The sequence below is a fragment of the Cebus imitator genome, unplaced genomic scaffold (assembly GCF_001604975.1).
Source record: "Cebus imitator isolate Cc_AM_T3 unplaced genomic scaffold, Cebus_imitator-1.0 Scaffold94, whole genome shotgun sequence".
Classification (NCBI taxonomy): Eukaryota; Metazoa; Chordata; class Mammalia; order Primates; family Cebidae; genus Cebus; species Cebus imitator.
This window is the reverse complement of record NW_016107409.1, coordinates 5,438,585-5,450,497: the sequence shown is the minus strand read 5'-3', so window position 1 is coordinate 5,450,497 and position 11,913 is coordinate 5,438,585. Positions and strand designations below refer to the sequence as shown.

The 11,913-nt window shown below is 42.9% G+C and overlaps 1 protein-coding gene across 4 annotated transcripts in view; it reads left to right on the top strand.

The window, feature by feature from the left end:
* SLC25A30 (solute carrier family 25 member 30) overlaps window positions 1-8,285 on the top strand; it is a 27,287-nt gene extending 19,002 nt beyond the window's left edge. For all 4 annotated transcript variants that reach the window (XM_017536000.2, XM_017536001.2, XM_017535999.2 and 1 more), the window contains 4 exons: window positions 479-603; window positions 2,191-2,329; window positions 3,631-3,711; window positions 5,627-8,285. In XM_017536000.2, coding sequence (XP_017391489.1) covers window positions 479-603; window positions 2,191-2,329; window positions 3,631-3,711; window positions 5,627-5,668 — 387 coding nt within the window. In that variant the 3' untranslated portion in view covers window positions 5,669-8,285. The remainder of the gene's footprint in view (window positions 1-478; window positions 604-2,190; window positions 2,330-3,630; window positions 3,712-5,626) is intronic.
* Window positions 8,286-11,913: the final 3,628 nt, after the last annotated feature.

Here is an 11,913-nt window from a genome sequence, read left to right as displayed (position 1 = left end):
TTGTTTATTTGAGATCTTTCTTTTGTTTTAATATGGAGAAGGATTTTAGGTTACAGTTCCATTGGGTGTTTAGATCCATACAATTTCATGACTCGTAAGTGAAATCGTAGCATGCACGTGGTGTAGAGTGTTAATTTCCTAGTATTCTAATGGCTTGTCAGTTCATAGAATAGCCCCTAAAGATCATCCAGTGTGATCTCTCAGTTCATACAAGGAAACCAGAGGCTCTGAGAGGTGACTTGTCCTGGCCAAAGTCTGGCCCAAGGCCATATGCTTAATGCCAGCATCAGAATTAGACTTCAGAGTTTTTGAGTTCTTGACCTGTGATCTTTTCCTCTCTGTCACTCTACATTTCTGCTTCCCCAGAGGAAAACATAAAAATTGATCATAGTTCATGGAGTAGAACCTTTGCACATTTGCAAGGCTTGTTCTACAGAGGCATATCCGAATCATTTTTATTGTGAATATTTTTACCCAGGGTGTGTCCCTTACTGCGCAGAGGGCTGCTATTGTTGTTGGTGTGGAGCTGCCAGTCTATGACATCACCAAGAAGCATCTTATTCTCTCGGGCCTGATGGGAGACACTGTGTATACCCACTTCCTGTATGTTTATGGGTTCTTAAAAAATTAATCTTTTAGGTATGCATGAATTTGGGGTGGAAATTTGGCACACATTTATAGAAATTCTAAAGAAAGTTTATTTTAAAAGTATTATATTCTCATATGCACACGTACGTTCATTGCGGCACTGTTTACAATAGCGAAGACCTGGAACCAACCCAAATGCCCATCAATGATAGACTGGACAGGGAAAATGTGGCACATATACTCCGTGGAATACTGTGCAGCCATAAAAAACGATGAGTTTGTGTCCTTTGTAGGGACATGGTTGAATCTGGAAACCATCATTCTTAGCAAACTGACACAAGAACAAAAAACCAGGAGGATTGCTTGAACCTAGGAGTTCAAGACCCGCTTGGGCAACAAAATGAGAATCCATTTCTACAAAAAATTTAAAAATTAGCTGGGCATGGTGATGCCTGCCTGTGGTCCCAGCAACATGGGAGACTGAGGCAGGAGGATCACTTGAGCTCAGGAAGTTGAGGCTACAGTGAGCCTTGATTGGGCCACTGAACTCTAGCCTGGGCAACAGAGAAAGACACTGTCTCTAAAATAAAATACAATACAACAACATATTTCAAATATCTTTGAGTGCTTACAGACTTCATGTCAGTGCTTATAGACTTTATTTATTTATTTATTTGAGATGGGGTCTCACTCTGTTACCCAGGCTGGAGTGCAGTGGTGCGATCTTGGCTCACTGCAACCTCTACCTCCTGGGCTCAAGTGATCCTCCTCCCTCAGCCTTCCAAATAGCTGGGACTGCAGGTGCATGCCACCACACCCGGCTAATTTTTGTATTTATTATAGAGCTGAGGTTTCGCCATGTTGCCTAGGCTGGTCTTGAACTCCTAGATTTAAGTGATCCACCCGCCTCAGCCACCCAAAGTGCTGGGATTACAGGTGTCAGCCATTGCAGGCCTGGCCTTCATTTATTTTTAATAGCTGCAGATTATCACATTGTATGGATGTGATACATCCATACGATAAATACTGCTGACATCTAGTGAGGAGAGGCCAGGGATATAGCTAGTGCTGAGGCTGAGAAAACTTGCTGTGAGTTAATTGATATAAAGTATGGTCGGTAGTAGTCTTATGGGACTGAAAATATAGCAGAACCTAAGACCTTTGTGGGGCATGATAGTAAGGAGATATTTTTCTTTGATCTCTAGGAAACAATGTGATTATGATATGGCTAGAATTACTCTGATGCCTACTTAAAAGTAAATAGATGGAAAAGATCATCCTTGGAGGATTTCCTCTATGTTTTATGATCCTTTGACATTCTAGACTCTCAGGTATTCTTAGCTGTGGCTGTGATTGATCAATTAGTATAATTGGTGCTAATATTTAAGCAGTTTATCAAGCTCTCTAGACATGGCCCTTCTTGACATGTATCATGTTGTTACATGTTACTTTAACATAGTTTTGGGGCTGGGCATGGTGGCAAAAGCCACGTAAACAAGAAAACCCTATAGATTTGGGATAGAAGTTGTTTCCTGCCTTTGATGGTGTTTGTAGCTCAGTGGTGGTTAACTTTGTTTTTTTTTTCCAATGGTGTCCTCATAGTTCAAGCTTCACCTGTGGTTTGGCAGGAGCCCTGGCCTCAAACCCTGTTGATGTTGTGAGGACACGTATGATGAATCAGAGAGTCCTTCGAGATGGCAGATGTTCTGGCTACACAGGAACCCTGGATTGCTTGTTACAGGTAAGAGCAAGTGTCTGTCTATGCAGGGTTGTGAATTATGTATTTTTTTGATCTAAGAAGTAACTAAATTGTGAGAGCTACTAAAACTCAGATGAATAATGCTTTACAGCCCTGACATGTACATATGGGATACCATTTTTGCCACACTGCGGTTAATTTGTATAAATACAATGTTGTTTTCTTTATGCCTCTACTCTGCTGTGAAAGGTGAGAAGATAGTAATATTTACTGTGATTATAGAGGAACTGGATCTCCATCCAAAATATACCTTCCTCCTGTTGAGTCAAACTACTATGAATATCCCTCATTCAGGTATCTCTCTTAAAGGAACACATCAATTTTACTTTAATTCTCAGTTTAATTAATTGGGCCTACTGTTTATGAGTACATGAAGGTGTTCAACTGTCTCCCCCACTAGATTGCCAGTAGTCACAGATGAGGGGCCACTTTTTTTTTTTTTAAGGTGATAGATATTTTATTTATTTATTTTCAAGTTTTATTGTATTTTAGATTCAGGTAGTTACAGTGGGTACATGTGCAGTGGTGGAGACTGGGCCTCTAATGTACCTGTTACCCAAATAGTGATCATTACTCATGATAGATAAATTTTCAACTCCAGCATCTCCCGTTTAGGAGTCCGCAGTGTCTGTTACTTCCATCTTTATGTCTGTGTGTACTCACTGTTTAGTTCCAACTTAAAAGCGAGAACATGTGGGTTTTGATTTTCTGTTTCTGCGTTAGCTTGCTCAGGATAATGGCCTCCATCTCCATCCATGTTGCTGCAAAGAACATGATTTCTTTTTTATGGCTACAGAGGCCACTTCTGTGGTTCCTATTTTCTGGCATGACACTAGCACATTTTACCCTTCAGGTGTTGCCTTAATGATGCACAGACACTTAACGTATTCATCCACCGAACGACTTAGGAAATAGTGGTGCTCTGAGTGATATCAGTACTACTGTTGCTTCGTTATTTCTCACCTGTTCAGGAGCCCACATGGCACGGAAGCAAAATACCTTAATAGGAATTAAATCTGATTTCTTTCTCATTCAACGCTTTACCTGCTTTGTGTGGAGTTCATTCAATCCGTTGTGCAGGGTTGTTGGTCATGGAGCCTTAGTTCTCTGCCCACATGGAAGCCTCTGAGGAACAAAGAGAGACAAAGAGAGGAAGATTTCTTAGGTGTGCCTTCTAAACAGGATTTTTATTTTTAAGAAAATAAATCAGTCTAACCACTAATTAGTAATGCATTTGGCATAATTAAGAAGTTGGAAGTTAACTTTTTTTTTTCTTTTAACAGACATGGAAGAATGAAGGGTTTTTTGCTCTCTATAAAGGCTTTTGGCCAAATTGGTTGAGACTTGGTCCTTGGAATATCATCGTATCCTTTCTGTGGGACGGGTTGTTCCCTCCCGCTGGTGTTGGTGCAAAGTTCTGCCCAGGTCCAGCCGATAACTTACGGCACCAGGCGGGAGCCGACACTCAGATTTGCATGGATAACCCATGGAGCACCTTAGTCTGGCAGGGCTCTTGTGGACCGCGGGTTGCAGGAGGGATGAGATAAGCACAGGATCGGAATCAGAGCACCGAGGGGGTGAAGTCCCCGACCCTCCGAGCCAGCTGCACGTTCTAGGTGGGGACATGCCCCACCCTGTCTCGGTTCGCCCTCCCTGGGTGGCTCTCGCCCTGCTTCGGCTCCTTCCCTGGGCTATTTTCAGAGTCGTACCAGTCCCGCTGAAACGAACCAGCACCTCACTTGGAATCGTGAAGTCCTCTAGCCCTCTGGGTCTCCTTCACTGGGAGCTGCATTCCGGTGTTGCCTCCTCTCGGCCATCTTGGCGCACCTCCAACTTACTTGTTTTTGAGACTGAGTCTTTGTTGCCCAGGCTGGAGTGCAGCGGTGTGATCTCAGGTCACTGCCACCTCCACCTCCTGGGTTCTAGCAATTCTCCTGCCTCAACCTCCCAAGTGGCTGGGACTACAGGCATTTGTGACCATGCCTAGCTACTTTTTGTATTTTTAGTAGGAATGGCATTTCACCATGTTGGTTTTGAACTCCTGACCTCAAGTGATCCGCCCCTCAGCCTCTCAAAATGCTGGGATTACTGGTGTGAGCCACTATGCCCGTGAGGCAGTTAATTAGGCATGGAAGGGCAGAATGATGAAGCAGGAATGCTGGCTTTCATCATCTTCTAGTTGCCCTTTATTGGCTCCTGTCTCCCAAGGAAGGCTGCGTAGTGGAAGCCTTTGAGGAGAGCTTCCCAGGGCTTGCTCACTGTACCCCCTGTAAGGTTTATTGCCGAGGTAAAATGAGGAAACTGAGGCAAGTATAAAAAAATGAGAAGCTAATTTATTCGGCTCCCGGGCAGGTTCTGTGGTCCAGGGAGGGGCCAAAGAAGTCGCACCTGGCTGTTCAGGGCGTGGGTTTTTTTGGGGAGGCAAGGCAATTGATTGGCTATTGGGGAAACAAAGCGAAGGCAATCTTATTGGCTGTTAAGAAGCAGGAAATACCTGGAGCTAGTTGCCAGAAATACTTGGAACTAGCTGCCATTGGTAGGTGGGTGGGACCTTGGGTATGTGGGCCTTGATTGGCTATTGGGGAAACAAAGCGAAGGCAATCTTATTGGCTGTTAAGAAGCAGGGAATACCTGGAGCTAGTTGTTATGGGTAGGCGGGTGGGACCTTGGGTAAGTGGGCCTGCAGACTGCTACAGGGCAGACTGTTACCGGGCAGGGTCTGATGGGGCTTCTTTAAAAAATTTTTCTGCAGGGTTTTTTAACAGCGGGCTGGGGGTTGAATGCATAATTTAGTGCTGAATGTGGGCTTGGGTCTGGTATGCCCAGGCGGGTGCGGGGAAGCTATGTGGCAAGGCCAGATAACGGGTTTGGGTAATGAGGTAGTTATCAGGAGCGGAGAGAGATGGATGTGTCCGTTTAACCCTCTGTGAGGCAGCCGGCCTTACACCCCCATCCCCCAGAAGCTTACTGTGCTGGAAAGTCTTCTCCACCACAGCAAAGCCACAAAAGCTAATTAGCGTGGATGCCATCTCAGAAGAGGCTGATGCCAGGGGATTTACATATCTCAGCTGTGATCTTTCTGTTCCAAGCTGACCTTGGAAGGCTTATGGGCAGATAGTTTGTGGTGGTTAAGGATGGAACCCCTTTTATGTAATCATGTCCATAGCGTGGGTCTGCTTGTACCTATTTGTTAGTAAGTGTACCATTTGTAAATCTGTTGTTATGCACTGGAGTTGCGAAGATGGCATTTTCTTTGTCAACCTTAACCCATAACTACAGTTCTTTGTGACATATGAGCAGTTGAAGAAATTGGATTCATGACAAGTCAAGGCTGCACGAGACATCTTTCTGAAAATGCTAACTTCTGAAACAGCAAAGCTCCCTGCATTTCACTCTGCTTCTTACTGCTTAGCTCATCACAGATTCTGGGATGTGAGCAACAGATGAAGACTGAGATAGTTGAGATTGCTGTGAAGGCATTGGATGCTCTTCATCAAACGTTTAGTGGCATAAACTAACATCTAAACACTAGTCTTTACCACTGAAGCGCCCTTCAACATCTGCTATAATATATGAAATGCATGTTTCTTGCTAAAGAAAACTTGCAAGAAAATCGGGAGCTGTGTATTGTTTTATTCAGGGAGGGTAGCTCCTGATGCATCTCAGCTCATAACTGAGAACATCAGACTGCTCTAGAGAAACTCATTAGAACCATGGGATGGAGGCTCCAAGAAGGTATTATGGTTTCTGAATTTCTGGGAGCTTTTGCTTCTTGTCAGCTGAAGAAATTTCATGTATGGAAACCTGAACTGTTCAACCCCAGGTATAAACAGTGCAGGAAATGGAGCCTAGGGATATCTCACTACTTAATTTCCTCTATTTGGCAGGATCTTCCACTTATAATAAGTGATTTTAAGCCTTTGAAGACTTGACATTTGTGAGAAATTGTTACAAAGTAATAATCTCTAGATTTGTGGTGGTATGTGTTGGCTTTGAAGGTTGCAAGGTCTGTATTGGTGGGAGGTGTTTTCAAGCAGCTTGGGTTCTGTCTTAGTTCATGTTAGTCATTTGCTTTATGATTTTTAGCAAAGTATATGTATTTTCCAATGTGTAAAAGGGGGATAATAACATCTACTGATGTAGAGGGTCAAATGAAGAACAAATAGTAGCTGCTGCTACTTGACTTGAAAGGTAAGTGTGTTTACGTCATGCTGTAGAACAGCTATAAACAGTCTGTGTAGAAGGGGTCATGCTGTCATGGGCTTCTCATGGTAATTGTGAGTGAAGCCCTTTATAAAGCCTTGTTAAAGAACGCTGCCTAAGTTCAGGCTTTAATACATATTCCTCAGCAAAATGTTGGTAGTGAATCAAAGAGTTGATTTTTCCAGGTTTCCAATTTTTACTTTAGTTTGTGTTGGACCTGTCTTGGACTTCCTAGTTAGTTTGGATGGAAAATACCTGCTTGAAATTTTTAAAATGATTCTTTAGTGCACCTAACTTTAGCTCGTTTCTGATAGGTGGTAGTCATATTTTCCCTTTTTCTTTCCTTCTATAGACACAATAAATCATTCTCCCTCTTTTTTTCCTTTTCTGTTTTCTTCTTTTCTTTAACCTGCTTCAGAGAAAGCCCTCTTCTTGTCTTCATCTTATTCTTTTCAAAATAAAAGGTGACTGTGAGAGCCCAAAGTACTTCTACTTCTGGGAGGCAGCCGCAGGACGGGGAACATATTCACTTGGGTCCCTTCGGTTCCTGCTTTGAGAACAGTACAAACATGCCAGCTGCTGCTCCTGGGCATTCTCCTTCCACGCAGTGCGGGCAAATTCCCAGTTTGGCTAGTCACTTCGTTGAGACAGAATAGAAGGAATGCAGGGTTTTTGGGGAGATCGGATAATTTTTCCTCCCAGGCATTTTCCTCTTGCCTGCCTTATGAGTGAATGGTCCCTTTGAATATTATTTCCAAAAGTGAGAGCTAAGACAGAGTCATCAAAAAGAGAGGATAAAAGAAGGGTGGTAGGGTGACCTGTTAATTGCTTAGACTCAGATGACTAACTCCAGCTCTCCCTGGGCAACCCTAGGGGGCAGCAGAGGACCCAGAGCTCATTCAGGCCTTGTTCCTGGTTCTAAACTACGCCTTAGAAATTTTTTTCTTCTTTCCAAAACATTCCATTGATTTGATAAAGACTTTCTATAGAGAGGCTTTCACTTTTAAGTTCTTTGAGTTTAAAGGATTGCTTTTCTTGAACCACTTTTTTTTTTTTTTTAGAAAAATTGTATTTTTTCAAATGTGCACACAATTTTTAAAATAATAGAAGCAAAGTCATTTTGAAGACCATGTAAAGAGTGAATGTCAGACGGTATTCATTGTTACCAATTTATTCAAATTACATACATGTTCGTACCAAGATGGAAAGAAATTCAATCTTCATGGTAAAACTTAAGCACGATTTAGGACAAAAGCATAGTATTTCTTCAGTGTAGATTTATTAAGTGCCTTATTGAACAGGATCTTAATCTGCTTTTTCTGTTTTTGAAAGAGTTAATGCAATTGTTGAAGGTTCTAACCAAGAAACAACTTAAGGAATTGGGAGACTTGGTCCCCTTGTTTTCAGGGGTCCGGCCATAAGTCCCTTCCCACCTTGGGGTATTCTTAAATATGCCGAAAGGAGTTCTAGTTTTTATAACCAATGGGCTTTTTTTGTTTGTGTGCTTATGGATTTGTGTAATCATTGATGCTTAATGTTGTAGATTCGTAATATAAAAAATGGCTCCTGTCCTTTATATTTATTCATGTGCTAGAAGTAGTATGCGTTATATAAAGAGTGTGAAGTTTTCATAAGCCTTCATATTTCAAGCTCTTTATTTAAACATTGTTGAAATATATGGCATAAGGCTTGTTTCATTTATTTAATAAACTGGAGTAATATATAAAAATAAAAATGATTTCTGGTTATTTCAGATACATAGAAACATTCAAACAAAGGCAAACTCCATAGAGTCTGGAAGGCTGGAGTAGAAAGAGTGTTTGTAAAAGCAGCTGCAGCCGTTTCTCTCTGCATGGACAAGTTGCTGGGATCATCTTACTCCTTGCCTGGCACCTGTGTGATCTCCCCACGTTGTATGAAATACCTGGCAGGTCAGTTGAGGCCAGTGAACTTGATGTGAGGGCTGGCTTGGCATTCGAAATACCAGTGGGATGACATCAGTGTCATGAACTGTCAGGCTCCCTCAGCCCTTCTTACCATGCTGGGTGTTGCTAGAGTCAGATGCAGGGATCCTTGGTCGACTGTGGACCAGGCAGGGACACCTGGTTGGCAGAAAACAACCAGCGAACTCAATGTGAAGTGGTTTCATTAATCTTTTTACTTGAAAGTGTTCTGTAGCTGCCTGTTTTAGCACTTGAATTAAACGTTGTAGTTTATTTAAAAACTAACATTGGGGGCAGGGTGCGATGGCTTATACCTGTAGTCCCAGAGCTTTGGGAGGCCAGAGAGGGTGGATCACTTGAGTTCAGGAGTTCGAGACGAGCCTGGCCCACGTGGTGAAACCCCATCTCTACTAAAAATACAAAAATTAGCTGGGTATGGTCGCGTGCGCCTATAATCCTAGCTTCTCAGGAGGCTGAAGCAGGAGAATCTCTTAAACCCGGGAGGTGGAGGTTGTGTTGAGCTGAGATCACTGTAGTCCAGCCCGGGAGACAGAGTGAGACCCCATTTCACAAAACATAAATAAATGCTAAAGCTGGGGAAAGAGGGGAGCTATTTGTTTTTGTTTTTGTTTTTTTAATTTTATTTTTTAGAGTGGTTATAGCAAAATTAATGGAAGGTACAGAGATTCCCATATACCCCTGTCTCTTCCATCATCAACGTTCTGCACCAGAGCAGTGCATTTATTATAACTGATGAACCTATTTGATACATCACTGTCACCCAGAGTCCATAGTTTACAGTAGGGTTCACTCTTGGTGTTGTGTATTCTGTGGATTTGGATGCATGTATAGTGATGCATATCCACCATTATAATATCATATAGAACAGTTTCACTGACCTAAAACTGGGGAGATCTGGCCCCAGTTTTCCTACCTAAGAGACCGAATGACATACCCATATACGGTTGCCTCCGTGTGAGGGGCAGTGAGAAGAGCTGGCTGCTGGTGTGTTTCAAATGCCTACGAACAGTGAAATCCTCACTTGGATGGTGGTACCTGATAGACATGATTGGCTTTAAATCCAGGATTTTAATTTTTAAACCTGCAGCTGGGGAAATGTGACAGGGTAAATTTTGGTAGATTACAAGTAGATTCATTCTGTGGCGAAGCAGGGGAATATAAGACAAAGGCAATGTATGAATCTGTTTCTCAAAAGGTTAAATAGTGAAACTATGAGTACCAAGAGCAAAACACAGGAAATAACTGATATGTCTGTAAGTATCCCCTGCTTACCAGACTATGGTCCCTCTGTATAATGGCTTGCTGCTATGTTCTTTTTTTTTTTTTTTTTTNTTGGAAATGAAGTCTCCCTCTGTCACCCAGGCTGGAGTGCAGAGTGCAGTGGCATGATCCCGGCTCACTGCAACCTCTGTTTCCCAGGTTCAAGCGATTCTTCTGCCTCAGCCTCCTGAGTAGCCAGGACTACAGGCACCTGCCACCATGCCCAGCTAATTTTTGTAATTTTAGTAGAGACAGGGTTTCACCATATTGGCCAGGCTGGGCTTGAACTCCTGACCTCATGATCCACCCACGTTGGCCTTCCAAAATGCTGGGATTACAGGTGTGAGCCACCATGCCCAGTCTGGCTTCTGGCTTGCTATGTTCTTCATGAGAAGAATGAGTTCCATCTCAGCCTGCTGAGACTACTTTTTTTTTTTTTTGAGACAGGTCCTTGCTTTTGCTGCCCAGGCTGGAGTGCAATGGTGTATGATAATGGCTTGAGCCTGGCCAATTTTTGTATTATTACTAGAAATAGGGTTTCATCATGTTGCTCAGGCTGATCTCAAACACCTGGACTCAAGCGATCTGCCTACCTTGACCTTCCAAAGTGTTGGGATTACAGGCATGAGCCACCATGCTTGGCTGAGACTCCTTTATGGGCAAAGAAATCAAAACTTCTGTCAGCTAGTGTTCAGTTCAGGCTGAGATGAATTTTTTAAAATTGTGAAATATACATAACATAAACGTTTATCATCCTAACCATTTTTAAGCGTACAGTTCAGTGACATTAAGCACATTTTCATGATATGCAACCATCACCCCCATCCATCTCCAGAAGTTTTTAGAAATGAATGGTTTTGAATAGATTTTGGTTTTTAATTCACTTAGCATTGTGTGTCCTTGTGGCCCTGTTACAGGCCCAAGTTGGAAGGTAAGAGCCCCAACTTCCATCTGAATACTTGGATTTTTCATACTTGAGAGGTTCCCACAGTTCCCTGACCTGATATGGAAATACCAATTATTGTGTCAAGCAAATATTTTTCATTTAACCAGCCTACTTCCTGGGCGTCAAATCCTTTCATAAGAGGAACAAAGCCAAATACCAGCAGTTGGTGATTGCTGTTTAGCTTGCTCTACAGTGCTGTTCCTCAGCATTACTATATCTATACACAGGCACGGCTTCACCGAACACAATACAGAGTGGCCCAGTGCACAGTTGCTTTTGAGTTGTGTAATAACTGGGGGTACCTGTAAAAGTCCCAGCACTTGGAGAGGCCAGGGCAGGAGGATTGCTTGAGCCCAGGTGTTCAATTTTTTTTTTTTTTTTTGAGACAAAGTCTCTGTCACCTAGATTACAGTGCAGTGGTGTGACCTCAGCTTACTGAAACCTCCCCCTCCTGGTTCACATAATCCTCCCCACTCAGCCTCCTGAGTAGCAGGGACTACGGGTAGATGCCCCACTAATTTTTAAATCTTTTGTAGAAATGGGAGTCTCCCTATGTCTCCTAGGCAGGTCTTGAACTCCTGGGCTCAAGAGATCTTCCTGCTTCGGCCTCCCAAAGTGCTGAGATTACAGGCAGGAGCTGCCGTTCCTGGCCTCAAAAATTTAAAAAAAATTAACTAGGTGTGTTGGTATGTGCCTGTAGTCCCAGCTTCTTGGGAAGCTGAGGTGGCAAGATCTCTTGATCCCAGGAGTTTGAGGCTACAGTGAGCCATGATTATGCCACTGCACTCCAGCCTGGGGGACAGAGCAAGATGCTGTCTCTAAAAAAACAGACAAACAAACATACGAAAACAAACAAATAAAAAATTGGTGTGGCCAAGTAACTCAGAAGTTTGCCCACCACGACTTAGCCATGACCGTATGCTGAGGCATGGGGCAGCTGGAGGTTACGGCAGATCCCACAACTGGGACAGGAACAGTGGCGTGCTGGAACTGGTCCAGCAGTGTGCAAGAGCAGATTGTCACATTTTCAGGAATTTTGTGAGCTGGTTGTTACAGACATTATTAACAAGTTATATAAACATAGTTAAATAGATTATATAAGACAAAGGCGATAAATAAGCTTCACCCCTTCCTAATTATTCACTAGTGTCTGCGCTCTTGAGGTCCTTTCTGTCTATTGTGTCTGCCTGGTA